At 39.2% G+C, this 24,382-nt stretch overlaps 1 protein-coding gene across 1 annotated transcript; it reads left to right on the forward strand.

The window, feature by feature from the left end:
* The first annotated feature begins 655 nt into the window (after positions 1-655).
* On the forward strand, positions 656-23,111 carry kcnj3a (potassium inwardly rectifying channel subfamily J member 3a). Its single transcript, XM_030758760.1, has 3 exons — positions 656-2,194; positions 3,167-3,383; positions 21,293-23,111. Exons 1-3 carry the CDS (start codon positions 1,517-1,519, stop codon positions 21,886-21,888), a joined length of 1,491 nt encoding a protein of 496 aa, XP_030614620.1. The 5' UTR covers positions 656-1,516; the 3' UTR covers positions 21,889-23,111.
* Positions 23,112-24,382: the final 1,271 nt, after the last annotated feature.

Raw genomic sequence — 24,382 nt, forward strand, 5'->3', positions numbered from 1 at the left:
TGGGTGTATTCCTCCGTGGCCTTGATCTTGGTAATATGATGAGTGAATTCTGGTTCCAGCTTTTTGTCCTCCTGAGATCTAAAACAGTTTGTTGGAAGTGTCAGCAACTTCCCTGCAGAATGTGTTACTCTGTTAAGAGAGCTAGTGTGTAGCATTCACAAAATAAAACGGGTGCAGTCACCCATGGGATAGATGGATGTGGGGTCATCTGTGGCTATCACTACAGGTGACCCAGAAGAATAGCCATTAAACATTTGAAAATGTTCACTGCACATGGGAGGAATTTTCCTTCAACTGCATATATGCTGAAGAAGAATAATGAGAACAATATTTGTTTGGCAGAATGCCTATGGCAGTTTCTTTGCAACAGAGAGATATAAACCTGCAGGAGAAAAATACAGTTTTTATGATTTTTTTGGCTTAAAATGAATTTATGTCCTATTAACTATTTTTTGCAATACATCAGTGAGAAATGGGTCCGTTCTGTCATTGCTGGAGTATAAAATGTTGCTTTCGGTGTAATTATTTGAAAGTCATCAAGACATCTCGACTGCAATTTCCCATATTTGATCACTTGAAAAAAAACTGTCAAATCAGGCGAATCCTCTTCCCTCCTCCTCCAAATTGCCTGTCTTTGTAGTACCACCAGGCAACAGTGAGTGCATCACTGAAATCGTGGAAGTGCGCAGGAGCCGAGCAGGGAAATCGAAGGGAAAAAAGGATTTAAGCAGCCAAAAGAGCATCTGGTGGATCTCTACCGCTGAACTATGAGAATCCAGTCGATATTTCTCTAAGAGAGGGGAAAAGGTGCCCGAAAAGAGCCAGGCAATCAGCGTCGATGCGCGCAGCAGAAAATGACGACAGTGGGACAGTGATTTTCTTCCTCCAGCTCGTCATTTTTTACAGTCATATTCTTGGGCGCAATTTGTCTTCTATGTGTACAGATCACAAAGGAAGGACTGGAAACCGAATTATCTCCAACACAGCCGCAAGTGCGCACAGAGCGTTTTCATCCTGGAAAACGTTTGCAGAGACTAATTACGCAGAGATATTTGTATTTTATAGACCGCTTAAGGATTTCGAACTTTCCCATGAAAACTTACTCTGTGAGTACAGTTTTGAACAGGTCAATATAGCCCCCCAACCATCACTGGCGATGAGTAATCCACGACGCTGCAACTGATAAACCTCTAAAACCTGGACTGCAACTGGCGCGTTTGGATACCTTATCCTGTGCGTCGCTTATTTTATTTTATTTTTTCATATGGCTTCTATCTTTGGGGTTTGTAAACTGCTCGTACATTATTGATATTTCATGGCTGTAGAGTGTAGCAACAGTAGTGTGTGGCGAAAGAGGACGGTGCAAGTCTAACTGGGGAGAAGACATCGCACTTTTATCGCCTTACTTCCCAAAAGGAGACATTGCGCACGGGCACTAACGACTGCAGCAACTAAAAGCCAGACTTTTTTTTAACACTGAATCATTTGTTATTTCTTTCGCTGCTGTCATCGTAGTATGTCTGCACTTCGAAAGAAATTTGGGGACGATTATCAGGTAGTGACCACCTCATCTAGCGGGTCTGGATTCAATCAACCTCCCCCAGAGAAAAAGAAGAAGAGGCAGCGGTTCGTGGACAAGAACGGGCGATGTAACGTCCAGCATGGGAACCTGGGTGGTGAAACCAGCAGATATCTCTCAGACTTATTCACAACACTAGTAGATTTGAAATGGCGCTGGAATCTATTTATTTTCATCCTCACCTACACAGTCGCTTGGCTCTTCATGGCCTCTATGTGGTGGCTCATCGCGTACATCAGAGGAGACCTCAACAAAGCCCACAATGATAAGTACACTCCATGTGTGGCCAATGTCTATAACTTTCCCTCAGCCTTTCTCTTCTTTATAGAGACCGAGGCCACGATAGGATATGGTTACAGATACATTACAGACAAATGCCCCGAGGGGATCATTCTCTTTCTTTTCCAGTCGATCCTCGGATCGATCGTCGATGCATTTTTGATCGGCTGCATGTTTATCAAGATGTCTCAGCCCAAGAAAAGGGCCGAGACTTTGATGTTCAGTGAACATGCGGCGATTTCTATGCGAGATGGAAAACTAACTCTCATGTTCAGGGTCGGCAACCTGCGTAACAGCCATATGGTCTCTGCACAGATCCGCTGCAAATTGCTGAAAGTGAGTGATGCTTTTTGGTTTGTCCCCAGTATTTATCATAGTTCACTTCCTGAGTTGTTTAGAAAACTGACACAGAAAGGCCTACACACTGACATTTAAGCCTACTCCTAACCGTTCATATTGCTGCGAGGCATCTCTTGGACAAATCCTCATTTGCATTTCCAAAATTTATAGACCGCAGCGGATGCAACTTGCACCAAAATTGTGACATAACTCCAGCAAGATCTTCACTTGTCTTAAGTCACAACAAAAAAGGCACCTGGCTTGCATGAAAGTGTAATACAATTGCAATTATAACGATAACAATAACCAGACAACTTTTTCTAAGCGGCCTTCACCTTAATAAGAGCATTGTGTGTTTGTAAGCCCATTTCTTAAAACTCTTATAAGTGTTAAATACTAGAAGATTCTCATCTGTTATTTTCCCTGCTTTGCACCTGGCTTATTAATCACTTTTCAGTAATGTAAATGCACATCCACTAGCATAATAATAGACTATGGTGATAATAAAGCAGAAAAATTGCAAACAAAGAAAAAAAAAAGAGTCTTCACACATTACATTAAGGATGGTTATAAACCCCACCCATCCTTCTTATCAAATTATCACAGCTGTTTTTCATAAAGGAAAATAAGCCTTCTTGTGTCCAGTTTTTATTTTCTGACATGGCAGGTGAGTATAAGGCAGATGAATCCACTTCTATCAAGAAACTTAAGCCGGTTCATTTGATTATACAAGTAAAGAGTCAGTGACACATCCAATCTATGCTGAAATGGATATTCTTGCAGTACGTATCCTTCTTTTGCCTTAATTTAAGAAAATTATAGTAATTTCTCTGATAGACTGGTTGGCTCTGATTGCATATAAAATGTGAAAAGCTTACACAAAGGCTTTTGATAAGCTGTGGATAGCGGTCTCACCTCTTCCTTTCCTCTACTGAACAGTTCTCTGTCACTTTCTGTATGCTTCTTTAGTCTCGCCAGACGCCTGAAGGTGAGTTTCTTCCGCTGGATCAGCTGGAGTTGGACGTGGGTTTCAGCACCGGGGCAGATCAGCTCTTTCTCGTCTCACCACTCACAATCTGCCATGTGATTGACACCAAAAGCCCCTTCTACGACCTCTCCCAGAGGTCCATGCAAACAGAGCAGTTTGAAATTGTGGTTATACTAGAAGGAATAGTGGAGACCACAGGTGAGTAACAATAAACATGCATTTTTGATGGATTGCTCTGGTAAAAATGACAGCCTGTAGCCCGTTTTATTACAAGTTGTGACTCCAGGCTACATGTTCAGTAGAGGAGTATGTTGCATTGTCTCTTTAATGGTGCTAAAGTACTTTGATGTATTTCTGCAACAGATATGGATAATATCGAACTTCTTCATAGGTGTTAATGGTTGACATCCAAATGGACTCAGTATTGACCTCTTAATTGCATCGCATTGATTTTTTATTTCTGTGGCAAATACACAGAGCTGCTAATAATGAAAGTGGTTAGCATTTAGAAATCACAGATGATTAATTTTGTGTGCTGGCATTACAAGAATTTTAACACCTTGCGTGTTTCGGGAAGTTAAGCAGAATTTCAAGCACATATAAGTGCAGAACGCTTAAACTGTAGCAGGTCACCGTTTGTGGCTTTAAACCTTTTTCTTTTTGTCATCTGCACTAAATTCCATTCCAGCGTCTTTGTGCCTGAAAAGCTCTTACCTCTTGGCTGCTGTTCTCAGAGGGCATAATAATTTGCTTTCTAGGGTCCCCTTTAGAATTAGGGGAATTCCATTTCCACAAGATGAGCAATGCCCCGAGTAAAATTCTCCACCGTGGTCATTTTAAATTCGACGGTTTATTCGACACAGTTGCTGTAGTAAGAGTGGGGCGAGCTCCTTCAGTGTTACAGAGTGAACGCAGGAGCAGTTGCAATAGGCTGGTTCAGAGAAAACAGCATATGGAGATGTGACAGGGAAGCTTACAGGCCAACACTGCAGACAGTAATTAGCATAGACATCCAATTCCTGATAGATAATCATGATAGCAGTTTACTGCAGTTGTATTAAAGACTGATCTGACTGTGACCCTCCAGCTCAGGGCATGCAGTATTTATGATTCGTCATTTCATTGGCACTTGACATTTATAAAAAAAATGCTGTACATTATTGAATTGTCTTAATATACTACAGTTTGTAGTATGTTAATATACTCCAGTAAGCAGTGTCTGTACAGACTTATTACTGTGTAAGACAAATTTTGGTTGTCTCATTATTAATTCAGTAATTAATCAGCAAACATCTGCTGTAAAGCGATCTAATTCTTAGTTTTTTCATATTGCAGTAATTTTACATCTTTTGTGAGTCTTGTACATTTGACTAGTCAACTAAAACTTGCCGTTTCAAGTAAGTATGAAAATCTGCAGTGTAGCAATGCGATAAAATCATCATTGTTATAGTTGTAGATATTTATAGCGTTACAGTGTCACTGAAGCATGTGTCATCTTATCATCTGTGGCTGTGTTTTTTTGGGGTTTTTTTTTTTTTTTTCAGAAATTGTTGTGCTTACGTTTGTATTCCACAGAAGTGTCTGTATGGAGGAGCTGTTGCGGTTATGTGAAGTTGGTGGAAAGGCTGATGTAGAAACAATCTATAGTTAAAAATTGATGTACAGTGAAAGTCTAAATCCTCAGACGCTTTCATTTCTGGCCAGTGTAACTCTGTTTCCATGGCAACCTCTCCTTAAGTATTCAGGATTGCAGCACTGCACCTAAACTTAGGGTTTTTTTTTTATTCCTATAGTATAGGTATCATAACACAATTTCTGTAATAAATCAGGTAAACATGTTTTTTTAAACACAAATTTAATTTCAAGTGTTGACAGCACCTGGCATTAAGGAGGATCCCCTCAGAGATGTGAAAAGCAGACAGAGGTGTTACTCTTCCATAAAGTGCTTTCCAGAACAGGTGATACAGCAGAGAAAGAATAAGATGAAATATTTATGAGGCTTGGTGTTTACTAGTGAAGAAGATGCCCAACTCCCCAGATCTATTTTTTTTTCTCTCTCTCTCTCTCTCTTGTTATGCGTGGAAAAACACTGTCTGGAACATGAGTTAAAATACTCTCCAGATTAAATCTTCACCATCACTGGGTCATTGGGCTTCCCGCTAGATAATAACAGACACAACACTGTACCCTTTTTGACACACTAACCTTTCATTCCTCTAGATCACACAAAAATATTTTGTCAGTTCTTTTATGCACAAAAAAAGAAAAGAAAAGAAAAGAAAAGAAGAGCATGAAGGAGCTCAGAATTGTTCCCTTTCACTGTAACCTCAGACAACCTCTACACTGTGCAAAAAGGCACGAGCTAACCGTTGTTTCTTTTAAACAGGAGCCTAAGGTGGTTTTAATCACCGCCTCAATGCGATACACCTTCCAGATGAGACATGTAGGCTGTCTCGTGGCATCCTATTTTTTTTTTTTTTTTTCCCGGAGTAATACCAGTTGTGCTCCAGAGGATAAATTGCAGTTAATGTACTGTGCATGCAGTCTGAAGAACAGACTAGCTCTAGGGGGAGGGAAAAAAAAGCACAAACGAGAGGCTTGTAGTAACAAGTTTTGTATGAGTTAATGACACTAACAGGAATAATGTCTAACAATCAATAGAAGCAACACACCAATTTACTTCCCAGCAAGAAATTTAACAGCGTGACTGGCTACAGAGCAGTGCATGTCAGGCTCTGTGTTTTTGTGTGCTTCATCCACCTATTACTTACTGGATCTCTGCACAATAATACTGAGCTTAGTTATTTCTGCGTTATTTGAGCACTGCAGGCCTGACAGGTGCTTGGATAAAAGTGGAGGAATTTATTACAGCTAGAGTGGATAACAAGTTATAACTGCAGCATGCATATAAAAATCCAGTGGATAATAAATACAAATACATTTTGTTGTTTTAGAGTTATAACATTTTGCACCTATGAGATTATCCATGTGACAATAACCCTACAGTCTGTGATAGACTCGGACTGTAGGACGGAAATATTTGCTCACTTGTAATAAGGCAGGGTCTGCTGGAAAAAAAGTGATGAGATTATTATATGTGTAAGTATGTTCTATGCATCTTGGATGCCATTTAAACTGGATACTAAATTGCATTTGTAACAGTCAGACTGAAGTGCGAGTAGGAGTGAAAGACATGGCTCCATCATTATTTAGACCTTTGTCATGTGTCATTATGTGTCTTCAAGGTGTCCTGCTGACCAATTGTCTTCAGATTTTTTTTTCTACATCACTTCCGCTAGAAGGTCAAATTCATTGTCTGTCGCCACTGAAGCAAAAAATTTATTTAGCAAGGGTGAACAAAAAAACTAAATGTATCAAGACGTACGGGTTACTCCAACTGTTTTGGGCACTGGAAAAAGAAGAAAAAAGGACTACCACACCTGCACTAATACTCCCCAGATATTATTATTTTTGGTCCTTGTTGAGGCTGCCTCAGGACACATTAGTATTTGGACTACAGAAGATGTATGGTCAGATGAGTCCGGGGCCACCTTAGCAAGTGGTGGCCCACTTGCTGTCCAGTTGTGATCATTGAGGACCAACTGTTAGTATAGCAGGAATGCAACAAACCCATGCTGCTTATATTTTTGATTTATCATGAAAATGATAGACAAACCCATAAGATGTGTTTTTTGGGCACCACTTCACAACCACAGATATTCAGATTATTTTTTCTCTTAGCTAATTATGGAGTTTAATTGGCTAATTGTTTCAATCTTAATACACCATTTATAATGGAAGCAAAGAGAAAGATTTTAATTTTTGCCAAAATGTCAACATGCAAAATTTAAGTCGTTTTAAAACCGTCTCAAATGAAGGCAGAATAAGCAGAAGAGTCATGAGACTTTGGATGAGGTGCTCTAGACAGCCTGGAAGAGGTGGAGGTAGGGAGGAGGAGGGTTTTACAATAGACAGCCCGAAAGGGAGATTGATAGATCACAGTGAATTTAAAGAACAGGGACGGGAGGCTGGTTCAGTGAATGTGGGCATATAAATCACTGGAAAAGAATAGTAAGTTTAAAATTTGAATGACAGTGTGTGAAAACAGAAGCAATGAAGAAAACAGGGCAGCAAGAATAGCCCATATCACCAACATCGATTTTCCACACTGGGTGACATACCCGCTGAGAAAAAAAACTCTGATTATTGGCGACTCCATACTCAGAAACATGAAGTTAGAGACTCTGGTGACCATAGTTAAGTGTTTTCCAGGGGCCAGAACAGGCAACACTGAATCCAATTTAAAAATGCTGGCTAAGGATAAACATAGATTTGCTAAAACTGTAATTCACGTTGGCAGTAGCGACACCCAGTTGGGCCACTAAAATTAATAATGCGATGGTTTGTAACTTTGCCAAACCAGTGTCAGACTCCTCTGTAGTTTTCTGTGGTCCCCTCCCCAATTAACTTGGGATGCCATGTATAGCTGCGTGTTGTCCTTCAATCACTGACTGTCTAAGGTGGTGTCAAGAGGGCTTTATAGATACCTGACAGACTGTCTGGGGAAAACCTGTTCTTGTTAGGAGAGATGGCATCCATTCACTTTGGATGATGCAGCACCCCATCCCCACAGAGACTGTGCCTGCTCCCAGAGCACCTACAATATTTAAACAAAAATCAGCAATAACATAAAAATTCACATAAAAAAAAAAAAAACATTTTCAACAGCACTAAAGAGCAAAACAATGAAATGTGGATTATGAAATATTAGATCTCTCTCTCTCTTCTAAGTCTCTGTGAGTAAATTATTTAATAATTGTTCAATATATTGATTTATTTGTGTCAGAGAAACCTGGTTGTTGGCAGGAAGAATATGTTCGTTTAAATGAATCAAAACCCTCAAGTTATGCTAACTGTCAGGGGCCTTGAAGCACAAGCTGAGGATGAGTGACGGCAATCTTTCACTCCAGCTTACAAAGTCCTCAAAAGAGTTATAATTCAGTTGAATGTCTTCCTCTTGTATAAAACCTGTTGTCATTTATCATCCACCTGTGCCTTACTCAGACTTTTTGTTTGATTTATCTGATTGAATTTAGGATCCTTCTTCTCACATACATAGTCTTGAATAATCACACCCAACCATGTCTTAAGTACGGTTTAGTATCATATTATCCCAATAGAGCACTTTGCTGTCAGACTGCTGGTTTACTTGTGGTTCCTAGGGTTTCTAAAAGTAGAATGGGAGGCTGAGCCTTCAGCCATCAGGCTCCTCTCCTCTTCTCTGTGGAACAAATTCCCAGTTTCAATTGGGGAGACAGGCAGCCTCTCTACTTTTAAGATTAGTCTGATGATGCCCTGAACATTTCTTCGCCTGTCACCTCCTTTCACTCCTCATGTGTTTATACACCACTGCTTCATATCAGTAAATTTTGTCTTCTTGCTCCCAGAATTTTTTTTGTCCTGTGTCTCGTGTGTGCTCCCCCTTTTTTTCCCCCTTCTAGTTCCACTTACCCCCCAACTAGTTGAGGCAGGTGGCTGTCCCACCCTGACCCTGGTTTTGTTAGAGGTTTCTTCCTGTTAAAAGGGAGTTCTTTCTTCCCAACAGTTGCCAAGTGCTTGCTCATAGGGGATTATCAGATTGTTGGGATTTATCTCTAATATTGTAAGGTCTGAACCAGGCCTGTCTTGAAAAGTATGTTAATGCATTTTGAAATGAGTGGCACACATGATCACATGAAAATAATAGTTCTTTCACTTGGAAAAAATATGATCACAGTATATGTTCACCCTTAAAATGTATGTTTCACCTAAATGGCAAAACAAACTACACAACTACACATTTCCAGGAGACAGACTCAGACTCAATGTATGATAATCCAGGAACCACTGAGTAACACCACTCTTATATGCCTTCCCATAATTCCCCCAGACAGTTGAATATGAATGTTTACATCTACTCAGCTAACCCTGTTGTCATACTTGCTTGTTCTTTTATGACTTGCTTTCCACTATAGCGCCAGTCACCTTTCAACATATAAGACTTGAAATCATCCAGAGTGACTGAAAACACACTCTTCATGGATAACAGTTTATCTCACACCAGGAAAAGTAACAAAAGAAACAACTCTTTGAAAAAGTGTCCCATTAAGTAATTACTGAGAGCCAGCATGCACAATAGCAGGGCCTCAGAACCAGCCCACCTAAATACAGTGCAGCCACACTTGTTTTTTTCCTGGTGCTGCACGTCTGCTGCTGCTGTGCAGCTCTGCAAATGACAAGCGATTGTTCTAAATATATACATATATTAAAAAACAAAACAAAATAAAAACGTTGATCTTGCATGTCTGAAAAATAGAAACAAGTCGTGATATAATGACATATTAATAGCGTTGCAGGTCATTTTCGCTGTTCTGCTGCAGCACGGATAGTGACCTGACTTTGACTCGCTGGATGAATCACAACTACTACATGTGGTCTTAAAATACATCAGAAGTTTAGATAAGTGTCCCATTAACACCAGTAATGCTGTTCAGCCGTATGAAGGCTTAAATCCCAAGCCAGAGGCAATCTGTTCGTTAGTGGAGGTGAATCTTGAGAGCTGAAAATAAACTGTAGCTGCCAGTAACAGACGTTTAGGTTGCTGCAGCCATGAAACTCATTAGTGTGCTGCAACCAAATTCATTTTATAATTTCCACACCACTCCTGTGTGAATGCTATGTTTTCTCTTTCCCATGGAGCCAGCGTGCATCTATGTAATTTAAGACCATGCACTTTTCGGATCAGAAACGTAATAACTAACAACGATAAACAAGCTAATGATTTATTTCATGGGGGCCTTATTTTCATTACAGAAGCAAAAGATGTCTGTCAGCACATTAGTCTGTCCCTGAAATTTTGCATCATGTTTTAGGCCTAACATGGTGGCAAAACACAGTCGAAATCTTCACAAGCCCCGAAAAGTGTTTCTAAATTCACTCATCGGCTATGAAAAGCAATGATTCATGAGCATAAAGTGTATCATCAGCATAAACCCTTTATCTTTTCAGTGAGATGTGACTTTCATGCAAATGTGTCGAGTATGATCATTACACTTGCTGTGAAATTCATAGAGTGCTGCAAATAAGTCATATTTAGAAATGTTTTTAAGCACATTTGCCAAGGTTTTTAAGGATTTATACTTCACGATAAACTCAGCTGCCTTAGTCTTCATTTAGTTGGTTGTATTTGTTTGCTCAGTGAGTTTTCAGTTAGATTTTGCTTCACTCTTCTGGTGACGCAGCACTTTCGCACCACGGGCAAACACATTCAGCTTACTGCACTAACTAATAAACTCAGTGTTTCTAAATGATTTTCCACTGTGTCGTACATGAAACACTGACTCACGCTTCATCTCTTGAGTTGGTTCTGAGGCCAATTATGAGGCAAATTATGGGTAAAACATCAAAAACACTTTTTTTTTCCATCGATTAAGTCGTGCATTGATTTCGATTGTTTTCAGAGATTTCTTTCAGCCCCCTCTTTTTCATACTGCTACAAGGATTTGTTATGAATTACTGTTATGGAATAAAAAAAATAGAATATCCCAGCTATCTGCTCATTTTAAAATGAGTGTAGGTGGCAGGGGTGGTTGCTTATAGAGTGGAGCAGCTACTAATGTTTATTCATGCGTTTTTGTATGCATAAATACTGTGTTTTACTGGAGAGATCAGCCCTGAACGATGAATCTTCTATCTTTTTTTCTGTTTTGGAATTGCAGTGTGTCTGTTTTAAATGAAGTTTGTGTCTGTGTTAAAGTTTTAAGACACGATGCAGAAAGTATTATTGTTTGGATTCATCTACATGAACAGATGTTCAAGATTCATAATCAGAATGTGGAATTAGCAATAAAAAAGGAATTAAAGAGCCCTGGCACTCAGTTTATGTAAATAAAAAAACAATGAATACTGATTTGTGTGGAGGAAAAACTATTAAGTTATATAATATGAATGTCATACCATCAATTAAGTTGTTGTGCAACAAATACACATACTTGGAAAATGAAATTAAGAGTAATAATCTCTTTGATGTCTAGCGGTAAAGCCAGCCAGCATAATTAATTGGGAACATTCATTGCCACTGATTAGCAGAGCAGCCAATGTCATGGCTTGATCTGTGCTTTATCATCAGCAGCAGTAATTGAAATGAACACTGAGACCTTTCTTTTGCGCCAGAGGCCTCATAGTTTCATTCATATGAGTAAGAGGCCATTGCCCCGGAGATCTGGGGTCACCTGACGTCAGCTGCAGACGCAAACCCCGGGTATGAGCCAGCTGTGAAAGACCAGAGGAGCTGACCATAATTCATTCTGAGTCATTAAAGCGAGAGCATGTCCTATCATCTCAGTGTCATGCTCCCTGTCTTAGCCCTGCGGGTCAAAGGGTTAAAGTGGGTTCAGTGGGGAAGTTAGAGTCGCAGCTCAGGTGAGAGTGAGAGTTTCCAATTAAATCTAATGTGCTCAGGGTGAGAGCTCCTGAGAGAAGTGTCTGTCCCTGCAGAGATCCACCTGTGTGGCTGAGGAGATAAGCCACGTGTTGAATACCTTTCAGCTCTCTTGTTAAAATGTTTTCAATTTGACTTTAATATATTAACCTCACCTGCAGCTTTACCTTGATATTTAAGTCATTCTTTTATATATTTATTTTTGTATTTTATTTTAAATGCCGCAGTAAAGAATCAGGTTTTGCATGTATTTCTCAGTAAAAAAAATAATTGCAGAGGTTTTCTGATCTAATGCTGGATGGTCTGCGACGCAGCTAATACAGCTGCAAGAAAAATAAAGACACATAATAACAGAGTTCTATATAAATGTAACGCAATGTGTCACAATACTCCTGCATTAAATACTAACTTTGTGAAGCATACTGTTCCATTTTATGAGAGTGTCAGAGAGGTGTTCATTCGGCTAATGTCTGAGTCTAGATTGTGCTGTAGTTGCACTCGACTGGGTAATTGGGTTTTATTTGTAATATATTTCAGTTCATTACAACAAAAAAAATTTGAGCTTCATATTCACCATAAAGACAGTGTTTCATAATCTAAATACTGTAAGCATCACAGATTTATTTCAAAGATGATTTGCTTATCTTTAAAATGTGTTCAACATATTTTGTCCAACACCTGTAGCAACTAGTGTGAAACTGCTGCTCTGCACACATCATTTTGCCTTCATGTTGTACCATGAAATTAGCAATGGGAGTTTTAGGTAAATAAAGGTATTCTAGGAAGATGCATAAGATTAACATCTTATGGCTACTACACATACATTAATTGCTCTGGGGCTGAACCCCTCATAATAGACAATGCAACAAACTAGCTATGACATATCGGATTCATTATCCCTTTCAGATGCTGTCATCCTAAAGGGGTGAGCATGGTAATTGTGTCTTTAGGGATTTGTCAAGTCTCTGTCAGATGGCGATAAATCACTGGTAGAAGAGGTGTGGTAGCAGACCTGGAATGAACTTGTTGTGTGATGAAATAGCAATACCCCAGTTTGTTGCGTCACGCTACTCAGAGTGAGAGAAATAGCTGACTTGGTTTGAGTAGCTGTTGTCTCTGAGAAGATGTGTGTACCATGCTGTTGTGAGGACACTTCTTTTTTTTTGATTAATAACACAAACTGGAGACCTCAACATTGACATGACTCCAGCCATAATAGAGGACAGACACTCAGAGCAAGTGTTACGTTGTTATGTTGTGCTCTGCTTGTTTAAGAGGTTATCACCCTGAAGAAGGTTGTGATGCACTCACAGCATTGATTTGTAGAGCTGTGACCATCCCTGAAGTGCAGGTGAATCAATCCTGAGGCCTAAACACGGAGCCACATGAACATGTTGTTCTGAAGGCTTGTCTTCTTTCAAAGGCCTCCTCTGGGATGTCTCTTTCTATTTTTGCCACTCAGACATGATTTGGTTTACTGGAATAATGTGCTCTCAAGCTTAAGTGACAAACTTGAAAAAAAAAAACCAAGGCATTCTTTCTTAACAGTTACTTCTTTTTAATACCATCCAAGTGAGATCTCTTAAGGCTTGAAAATCCCTCTTTTGTCTGCCCCCTCTAAGCTGTAACTCATTTTTTATGACTTAAGAAGATTTAATAGTGGTGATCAATATAAGATTATAGCTTCCACTCATTCAGTCTGTTTTAAGAAAAGAAAATGGCTTTCTGATCATTTCTGAACTCAATATACTTTATAATGAGAAGTAAATCTTTCATATTCTCAGATGGTGTGGACACCCACCCAGTGTGATTTCTCCTGTATGGCCAATAAGGGCTGTTTGGCCTAACGGAAATCCATTGATTGGCATTTTGCTCAGTTGCATCCCTTTATGACAGTATCAGCTTTGCCTTCATTTGGTAATATGTGCTCTTCTGGCTGTGTTAATGGCCCTCAGCCATATGTTCCTGTAGCCTGCCCGACACCCCACCTTGTGTGGAGATGCTTGGCAGCCCCACTCCTATTCCTTTTCCTTCCTTCCCTTTCCAACAGCCTCCACACTCAAGCAATTGCCACAGCATCCAGGCTCTCCCCTCCCCCATAGCAGTGCACTTCCCCTGCCTTTTCCCTCCATCAGCTTCCTTGTTGTTCTCATTGCTCAGCCCCACGCTGTAGGGCTGGAATAGAATCTGAGAGCTGCAAGCAACTTGAAGCCACCTTCACAAATGGATTATGCACTAAAACAGTATTTAATGAAGAGAGGGGACTTATTTGCATCTTTGAAAAGTCCAACTGTGAAAAACAGGTCACTGAATGCTTCTGGATTTCTCTACAGTTTACCACTTGATGGTGGTCACCATAGAAACAGCTGATCAGGACTTGTGGCCGCAATAGCACTATCACTATCACTATCACTATCAAATGAGAAATTTTAATTTAGTACAATAAAAATTTATTAATGTATCATGGTAGAATTTCACTGAAAAGAACTACACATTAAGCCACTACAAACTTCAAAAACATATTATTCAGACCTGTGAACTGAACTTTCCTTTCTTCAGTATGGCATCCATCATCATCATCACGCTCTGCTGTCCTTCAGCTTTTCATTACCTAACGTGGAACTGGGCATACTCCTCCCTTATTCCAAAAATGGAGAACAGGCCAGTTATGATGAATTAATTGTCATACCTCATAATCACGTGTTGCAGACAAAGACATGTTGTGGACAGCCTTGGCTCCAGCAAATGCTTGACAATGGGAGCAGTGCACAGATAAAAGGCTGAATCTTGAATAATGTTGTGCAACGCTGCTCTGTGTGTGCAACGTCCAGATTCTCATGCTTGTTTTTGCTAGCATTTTTCTCATACATAACACTTGAGCTGTTTCCACAGCCGTGATAGACTGTCAGGGGACTTTGCTGACAGCACTGCGCTGGTGTATGTGTGTGTGTGTGTGTGTGTGTGTGTGTGTGTGTGTGTGTGTGTGTGTGTGTGTGTGTGTGTGTGCGCGTGTGTGTGTTTGTGTAAAACCATTTGAGTGACTGAGTGAACGGGAGAGCCAGACAGAGAATGAGTGAGGGATGAGGAGGTTATTTGTGATTTTGTCCCTAAATATGAGGTTGTGAAGAACTCTTTGACACCCACCTTCCTTTTTTTTTTTTTCTGGTCAGTAGCATTTAAATGAGAAATCATTTGAATAAACCTTCATTTTCACATAGACGTCAATTTTGAGTGTCGTTCGCTTGGTGGCTCTGGGTTGTTTAATCATACAATAGCTCTGATTTATTTATTTGAAAATCTAGATTGAGACTCTGCCTAGATAATTTGACAGAGCTGAAATTAATAGGGCTCTGCTCTCACGTCTGCCCCTCGACTCTACTCTGTCCTCAGTGTGTCAAGTGCAGATTTGCATCTGAGAATCTGACTGAGCCGAGCACCAAACGGATATGATCCTGCAGCTTTTCCTGCCTGGATAAGCTTCTTTTAGACAATCGTGTCTGTGAATACCACTTGTTTTTTTGTTTTTTTTCCCCCAGCTACTATCAAGTAACACTGGCAGGCTGCCTCTGAGTTTACAGTGCTTTTCTGTTCCAGCCACCAAAGAACCTATTTTATCTTTGCTGTCACTCTGCTTCACTTTGTTAGCCCAGAGAAGCAGCTAGCTCTGTCTTATCATGAAAAGTGCATTTATTTGGAGTATCAAGCTGAGATGGCTTTTTGGGCACCTAAATCTCAAAGCTTATTCTTGACGCAATTTCCTGTCCCTATTTTTTTTTCATTCCATTGTGTAATCAGTCAGTGAAATAATTCAAATGCAGTGCAGACAGGGCACCTGTAGTCTCTACATCTCAGTGCTCTCTACCCATTTCCACAGGTATGAAATATACCTGCGAGTTCATTTTTAAACATGGTTGTTGCCGAGTTGACAAACCCAAATCTTACCACGTAACACATCTGTGTGCTTGTTCTCTGTTTTCCATGTTCTTTCCTCCCTGAAATTTACTTTTAATGAGCTGCATTTTTATTTCTGTGCTGAATTGCTGGGTTCAGCAGCGGATTATTCAAATGTTATTCACGCTGTTACATGAATATTACATACCATGTAAGCCTTGTTCTGAAGAAATGGGGGTGGGGGGGTGGGGGGGCTTCTGATGGGATTTCTAACTTTACAGGATTAAAATAACTTTGGCCAGAAAATATTACACATCACATGTAGGCATACTTATATAAAAACATTGAATAAATCCTTAAAATGTTTTTTAAAAGTTCACAGGTATCAATATTTGCATTTTGGTATTCTTTGAGAATATATGATTTTGTTTAAAAAACTGTGCAATAAGTGACATTTCTAATTGTTCCTTTAGATTTTCTTCATTTGTATACAATAAAAAAAACAATATGCTGGATGTTCAGGTAAAATGGGAAATGTTTCTCCTTCGGTTCATCTTGAAGGATGATCATCAAAACTGAAGAGTCACAGTTTTTACCTGATAGCAGCAATATGAATAAAATGAAGTAACAATTACAGCATGGGACAGATGGACTATTACATCATTATCACACAGCTGCCATGTTACAGAACAGCATTGTTAAATAATTATTTCACTGTCTTTGACTTTGGAGCAGCTGAACCATCTATACATTATTTACATTTTTTTAGCCCTGTGACACTCTGGCGACCTGTCCAGGGTGTACCCCGGCTTTCGCTCTACGGCAGCTGAGATAGGCTCCAGGTCTCCCCACAACCCTGAATTGGATAAGGGGAAGAAAATGTACGGATGGATATTTAAATTTTTTTCACCCCTTATATCGCCAACATTGACATCAATTCACAGTTGTGTTTCTGGCCAGCTGGGAAATCTAAATCTGCTCTTCACTCTTCTTTTAGCTCTGACCAGCCAATCGGTAACTTTGTCTGCGTTTTGATGTTTGGTATTCAGTGCAGAACTTTTGCTTCTAATGTTGTATTTGTCTGTAGTGGAATGGCTACTTTTACTGAAGGACTTTGCACTTCTTGTAACACTCACTTAGGTTAATTGAGGGACTGAAAGCAGATAATAACTTGATCCGAGTCTACCCTCTTTCCTCATATGTTGCTTGACAGCATACAGTAAGTGCCTTTGTAGTGGTTCAGTAATTTGCAACTATTATCAGTAAAAAAAAGAAAAGAAATCTGACAAGAGGAGAGATATATTCACAACATGTTGTAAATTGATAATAGTGAGAAACTGTGAGTTCTTCCATGAAACTTATGTATTGTTGATAAAACAGCCAAAAGCACCCTGATTTCTCTTGCTGAAAAGCTGTAACAGGGATGTTGAGAATCTCTTGTAGCGCGGCACTTTATTGAGAAGGGCCACTCCACAGAGGATTTGAAATATACTGGTATTGCCTTATACAGTCACAGAGGGGAACAGATAACGATTTACTGAAATTAGAAGTGTAATGGATCCACAGAGTTACAAATTTCTCTCCTAATGGGCTGAATGAGGAATCGCCTCTTTAACAATTCCAATGATGTTTTTTCCCTCTTGTTTTCTTCTGGCCTCTATTTTCCTTAACAGAGTCAGTGAAACCTGAATTAAAGAACTAATGAAACTGATTACATGTTGAATTATTATTATTAAGAATAAGAATAAGAATAAGAATAAGAATAAGAATAAGAATAAGAATAAGAATAAGAATAAGAATAAGAATAAGAATAAGAATAAGAATAAGAATAAAAATAAGAATAACAATAAGAATAACAATAAGAATAAGAATTACAACATGGAGATCTTATTCCTGCAGTGTTCTTCTTGAAGTAATGGGATGAACCAAAAACCCAGGGGTGGTTAAAAACCCATGCAGTTCCAGTGGTACCAGCTCAATGTAACTGGGCAGCCTTTGTCACTTATTGTGTGTCAAGGCAAGAAAACTGTAGAAAACAGTAATGAGCACAAAGTATAAAAGCGTGAGTAAAAAAAAAATCATGTTATGTGTGAGCTTTTGCTTTCACTTTTTGACATATGTTAACTGATGTTACCAACACCTCTAAGTTGAAGTGACAACACCGCGCACCACATATCAGAAACGTATTTTTTTTCTCTCTCTGCTGTGATGTCCTACTGTTGTTCCCAGAAGCACAGAGCACAACAGATATGTTTATTTATTTATTTTTTTGTTTGTTGCATTCTTTTTGTTTTTTGTTTTTTTTTAACTTCTGTTTTGTGTGTGTTTATGACGCAGTGTTCATGTGATGCATGAAAGATCATCCGAGGAAAACAGTGCAATATTCTGCACAAGTGATGGATGAAAGTGCAAGAGAAAATTGCTCTGTGCTTTATTAAAAATGACATTTGTATTATGAGTTTTGGGCTTCGCCGATGAGATGTCACCAGAATATATGTTTTCCCTGCTTCACCAAAAGGCAGACACTTTTGAACTGTGTGGTTTTGTGTTGCAAAAGGTCACATTTCAGTGACAATAAAACTATTCTTGTCTGGCTCCGGAGTCATATTGAGGATCTGAGCTATTCCTCTATGGAAAATCCATTTTGAGCAGTTGGGTTGTGTGTGTGTGTGTGTGTGTGTGTGTGTGTGTGCTTTCTGTTGAGACTTTTGTGTTGTTTCAGTGCTACTTTTGACCAAACTAAGCAGAGAAAAGGTTTATGGCTGTCACATGCACACATTTCTACAGTTTTGTTTCCATAGAAACGCTGAGTTCTGGGCAGGCGTGCATTTAAGAGTTACATAAGGCTTTACCAGTAATAAATCTTACAATCCGATATGGGCATTCTCATTTGAGTAGATTTCTATTTTTAGCAATGATACATAGTAACTGTAAAAAAAAAAAAAAAAAAAATCTAAATTAGGTTTTATGTTTTCTTACTGCTTCTATTTTAGGCTCTGCAACTGCATTCTGTTATATGATCTGGTGGAGTCCCTCTAACTGATAAAATGCTTAGATATACACAGCATAATGTTTAAATTTCCATTAAAAATTTGCAGTGTCGTGGCCTTACGGAAAGTCAAGGTGCACAGTTCATTATCACTGCTGTGTCTGTTACACCGTGGCCATATGAATGTGGGCGTTGCAGAACAGCAGGTCTTTAGCAACACAATTGTACATATCTGATGCAACCGTGTCTATAATTATGCAATGGCTCAAGCATCAACTCTTGAATAATGTATGGAATTCAAATCTATATTAATGATCATGATTAAGTCTAGTGCTATTGTTAGTCTTTGAAGAATGATACAGCGGATTAGATCATTGACATCAGAGAGATTTCTCCTTTAGAGCGCTGAGTGGGTTGAGAGGAAGGGGAACAGGTTGAGCAAGGATTCGGCCCCAGGCCTGCAGGGTTCAGGGGTTTCCAGAGACAGAGGTCTTACAGTAACTCCTACACCATCTGCAGGACTAATAGAGTGTTATTAATAGATGTAAGATGACGCTATTTGGGCTTTGTTTTTACTGTAGCAACCCTTTTCACTTCTTTTGTTCGAGCCTTTTTTTTTTTTTCCTTAATACAGTGTTGATGTTTTAGTCTTTTAGATACAATATCAATGTCCAATTAGCACTGAGTGAAGTGTTTGATAAAGAAGGTGCAGATCATTTGTGGTGGTGATTAAATAGCTGTCAGAAGATGTAATCTGAAGGCATTTTCCACCAGAATTTTCTCACAATCAGTATATATACGCCTGTTGATGGTGATGATGTTTTGGCTGGAGGAAATTTAACAGGCTTACTATGCAATATGATTGCAATTCAGGCTTAACTCTCTATTGCTCTAGCCCTACAGTTCTCATTAGCTTTGCCCACTTTATTCAGTGCAGCACACTTGCATATGCCCAAAGGCTTGGGGGACTTTGAAGCAATAGTGCAGAAGTAATACTTTGAATACCCTAAACGCACTCGATGTTCAGTCTCTCGCACATCTGTGATTGTGTACAGAGCTGTTATCAGTGAATTATTTTATGACCTTGGGAATCAGGCAGAATCGCAGATGCTGCTAGTTTCAATGATGACATCCTCGCAATCAGCAGCAGTGTCTCACTGTGAAAGAGCGCTTCTCTTAGTTTGGACCCAAATGTCGCTGCTAGAACAATATTAGTTTGGTAATTAAAATGTGTGATAATTATGAACTGCAGTCGCTGATTTCCTGATGGAGTTCAACAAGTTTTAACATGAATGTCCCAGCCATTCAACTGTGTGAAATGGGTTTTATTTTTTGAACTGATATAACCAATTTAGTATTTTGTTCAAGATGTAAACCTAATTATAGTTTTTCCAAGCTCACTTTCAGTTAGAAATTAAAATTGTTTATTCAGCAGAATGTTAATTATGCTAAGAAAAGGCTTTCCTGTAAGCAGTGGAGTGTGACATAACACACACACAACTTTGATAGCAACTGCTGAATAATGACGATGAGTAATCACTAATAAGCATCCAATAACTTTGGATGAAAACAAATGTTTAATGCTGTTTAATTCAAACCTTGGGATTTTTCTAATTGCATTAATTAGTTTCTGAGGATGTGAGGGGAGCAGCAGGATTTTAATTCCCCAGCGAGGGAACATTTATTCCAAATGTATAATAGTTGGCTATCATCTGCCAAATTTGCAAGGCATGGTTACAAGTACGCACACAAGCCAGACACATGCTAAACAGGCTATTGTGTTTTAATTTGTAATCTCCAAAGGACAGAATTGAACACTTTTACCCAAATTGTCACACTGGTTTTGGCTTAACAATGTCATGAAAAAGGATAATGAGCATTTTGTGTGTGTATCTGTGCTTTGGATAAAATCTGATTCCCCTTTAGTGTGTTAGAAGTTTTTTTTTTTTTTTTTAACTGCAAGCTACACCTCTTTAAGCTTCTGCCTTTAGCCATTATTACTGTGAGGTTGCCTCTCCAGCAATTCTAACAATCTTAATCCGCTATCTTTTGTAGCTACTATCCATCCTTCAGGCGTGGACAGAACTCTTAAGAAGCATAAGAGGTGATATGAGGAGGTCTTTTTTTAACTAGAAGACTTACTTTCACTTTATTTAAAGCACTGAGTCATGATCTGTATTTTTGTACCTGTCTGCCTCAACCTGTTCTTTATGGGAAGACTCTGATAAACAAAACATACAGTAAACATAATACTGATATCCATTTTACTCTTTGAATACATGACAGTTGCAGTGGAAGTTCCTTACTAATGGTAATTTTAAATTAAAGTGGGGTTTTGTAATTAATATTATTATTCTTCTAAAACACATGCGGCCAATTACTCAGCTATACTTTTGATTATTGTTCATGTTAGCCTGGAAATTGCTAATAAACATCACATTTAGGAAGTGAAAATCAATTAAGCTTTTTATTTAGGCAGCTGGCTCAGTAATACAGTAAATGCTTATTCATTGAGGCAGCTTTGTTTGCAATATTGTTTGCTTTGTCATCTAAAAATGGCACTGGTGAATAACATATTGGTTCTTATGGAGCAGTGCCAAGCACATAATTAAATCAGGGCTCAGTTGTATAATAGTGGAGCCACAAAACATTTCATATTTAAATTTTGGTGTTTACTGTACTGTTATATAGCAAGTCAATGACACATTATTTGTGAAGCTTAAAGGGTCTTCTGTCTTTTTTTGACAGGGATGACCTGCCAAGCAAGGACATCATACACAGAGGATGAGGTTCTGTGGGGACACCGCTTCTTCCCGGTCATATCCCTGGAAGAGGGTTTCTTTAAGGTGGACTACTCTCAGTTTCATGCCACATTCGAGGTGCCCACCCCTCCTTATAGCGTGAAGGAACAGGAGGAGGCCCTGCTTCTCTCCTCGCCCCTCATGGCTCCATCCCTGTGCAACAGTGGGGAGAAGAACAGTTCTCTGGACTGCTTGGAGACCCTGGAGGACAATGACAGCACCACCAAGCTGCCTACCAAGCTCCAGAAGATCACAGGGCGGGACGGCCTGCCCAAGAAGCTACTAAGAATGAGCTCCACCACCTCAGAGATGACTTACAGCTTTGGCGACCTGCCCATGAAGTTGCAGCGAATCAGCTCTGTTCCTGGCGTTTCTGATGACAAGCAGGCTGGTAAGGCCTCCAAGATCAGCACAGAGCCCATCAGTAAGTCAGTGGCGGACCTACCTCCAAAGTTGCAGCGACTGGCTGGGGGAGGGGCAGGGAGGATGGACGGACACCTGCCGCCTAAACTTAGAAAGATGAATTCGGATCGCTTCACATAAAGCAGGCAAAATATTTTAACTTGTGCCATCCAATTTTATTTCCCTAACTGAAGTCCTTGTACTATTCCCAATTTATTAATGGACAATATTCTTATATTAAAAGAAATGTAGAATATGTGCACAAAAACCTTATATAAAGTAGGGGGATGGAATTGAGCACTTTCGTCTCTGGATGTAAGTGTACATGCTATGATGAAAGACCTCTGATTTGTTTTTTTTTTTGTTTTTTTTTTAAAGGACGATGTACAATTAGCACAATCTGGCATGTAAGAAACAGCGCATGTAGAACAGAATCTAAATAATTTCTGGCATGACATTTATTGATATATTATTTTACAAAAATAATTTCATTAGTGAATTTGCAGACGGTGGAACAATTGCACAAAGCCATATGATTTTCAACAAGGAAAACCTACATTACATGGTTCTAATTTGTGGTGACGAACGGCACATACATTTGTTTTGAGTTGATTGCTTTTGTTGTTTAATGTAAAATCGTGGCAATGTTATGTTAATTGCATGCTCCTCTTATTGACTTAGCTATACAAAGGTAATAGACAAAGATGTTTAGCCTTAACTATATTACCTTGTTTCCATTTTCATGTTTGTTCACAGCCGTATTTTTGGTATTTCATATATAGACTATTTTACCATGTGCGATTTTATTAGATGATCAAATACAAAATAAGTTGCCAAATGATGCGTTTTACATTTAGGAGTGCATTATCAGCATCATATGACCTATCTGATCTGGGCACAATGCTATACAAGTTTCACTTATTAAAGTAACACTTAAGTTGAAAGAGTAAATATTTGTTCTTGATAAGCACAAAGCAATCATTATATTACACCCTGTGATATTAAAACGCATTTATGGGCATTCTGTCTTAAATTAACTGCTTAAAGCAGTAGTCTAGTACTGTGCAATCACTTTGTTTCATTATATAACAAAATGCAATCTACAGTAGGCCTGTGTGGTCATACAAGACACTCCTTTAGAATTTCAACTTAGGTGTTACTGCTTAGATTTACCGGGCCTATAAGAAATCATAATCTTTGTTTTAGGGGCCCATAATATCCCTCCTCTGTGATGAAAGCAATAATATTATAATGACTATAATCTTTATATAGCCACAGGGTCTACCACAGCCCCATATTCATTCTGTTGACTGAATCCATCCCATGAAATCTGGTTTTCTCTAAATGCATCAAAGACATTGTATGATACCCAATCTCTTCAGGAATAAAGATCTAAAGTAACTGTTGAGCATTTTGCTCCTTTGACTGGCTGTAACGCATGCTTTACTTGTTTAGTGAAAAAATGTCACCGTGCAGAGGGTAGTCAAAATCATGGAAGAGCAGCACCACTGTTTCTTCACTGTTAATAGCTGACCTGTGTAGCAGCATCTACTACCATGTTAGTAAGCCAAAGCTAAGTACTGTACAGCCAATGGCACTTTATTAAGTACACTTGTTCAACTCTTTCTTAATAGATTTGCTAAGAAACAGGATTGTGTTTAGTAGATATCTAATCCACCAAACACATGACAACAACTCAGTGCATTTAGGCATAATCAAAATAACCTGCTGAAGTTCAACCTGAGCTTCAGAATGGGGTGGAAAGGTGATTTAAGTGAATTTGGATGTGGCCTGGTTGTTGATGCCAGATTGGCTGGTCTCAGTATTTGAGAAACTGCTGATCTACTGGATCTTCCGCACACAACCATCTCTAGGGTTTACAGAGAAAGGTCCAGTGAGCACCAGTTCTCTGGGTGAAAGTACCTCCTTGATGCCAGAGGTCAGAGGAGAATGGCCAGATTGCTTCGACCTGATAGGAAGGCAGCAGTAACTCAAATAACCACTCATTATAACGAGTTATAAAGATGGGCTACAGCAGCAGAAGACCGAGTGTCATTCCAGTTAGCCAAGAAAAGGGAACTGAGGCAACAGTTCACACCAAAATTGCATAATAGAAGATTGGAAAAACCTTGCCTAGTGTAATGGGTCTTGATTTATGCTTTGGCACTCAGATGGTGGGGTCAAATTTAGGTGTAAACAACATGACAACATAAATCCATTCTGCCTTGTAACAATGGTTCAAGTGTAACGGTGTGGAGATATTTTCTTGTATACTTTGAGCTCCTGCTGATTGTGCACTGTTTAAACAGCCTACCTGAGTTTTGTTGTCCATGTTCATCCCTTTATGATCACAATGTACCCATCTTCTGATGGCTGCTCTCAGCAGGATAACATGTCTCAAAGCTCAAATAATCTCATACTGATTTCCTGAACGTGGCCTCTACAGTCACCAGCTCTAAATCCAGTGGAGCACCTTTGGGATACAGTAGAAAAGGAGATTCACATAATGGATGTGCAGCAACTGTGTGACGCTATCGTGTCAGTATGGATCAAAATCTCTGAGGAATGTTTCCAGCACCTTGTTGAATCTACGCTACCAAGAATTAAAGCAGTTCTGAAGGCAAATGGAGGTCCA

Source organism: Archocentrus centrarchus, chromosome 21 (assembly GCF_007364275.1).
Source record: "Archocentrus centrarchus isolate MPI-CPG fArcCen1 chromosome 21, fArcCen1, whole genome shotgun sequence".
Taxonomy (NCBI): domain Eukaryota; kingdom Metazoa; phylum Chordata; class Actinopteri; order Cichliformes; family Cichlidae; genus Archocentrus; species Archocentrus centrarchus.

Coding starts and splice junctions, on each gene's coding strand:
- kcnj3a (XM_030758760.1), top strand. CDS start 1,517: ATGTCTGCACTTCGAAAGAAATTTGGGGACGATTATCAGGTAGTGACC. Junction 2,195..3,166: donor TCCGCTGCAAATTGCTGAAA/GTGAGTGATGCT, acceptor ATGCTTCTTTAG/TCTCGCCAGACGCCTGAAGG. Junction 3,384..21,292: donor AGGAATAGTGGAGACCACAG/GTGAGTAACAAT, acceptor TTTTTTTGACAG/GGATGACCTGCCAAGCAAGG.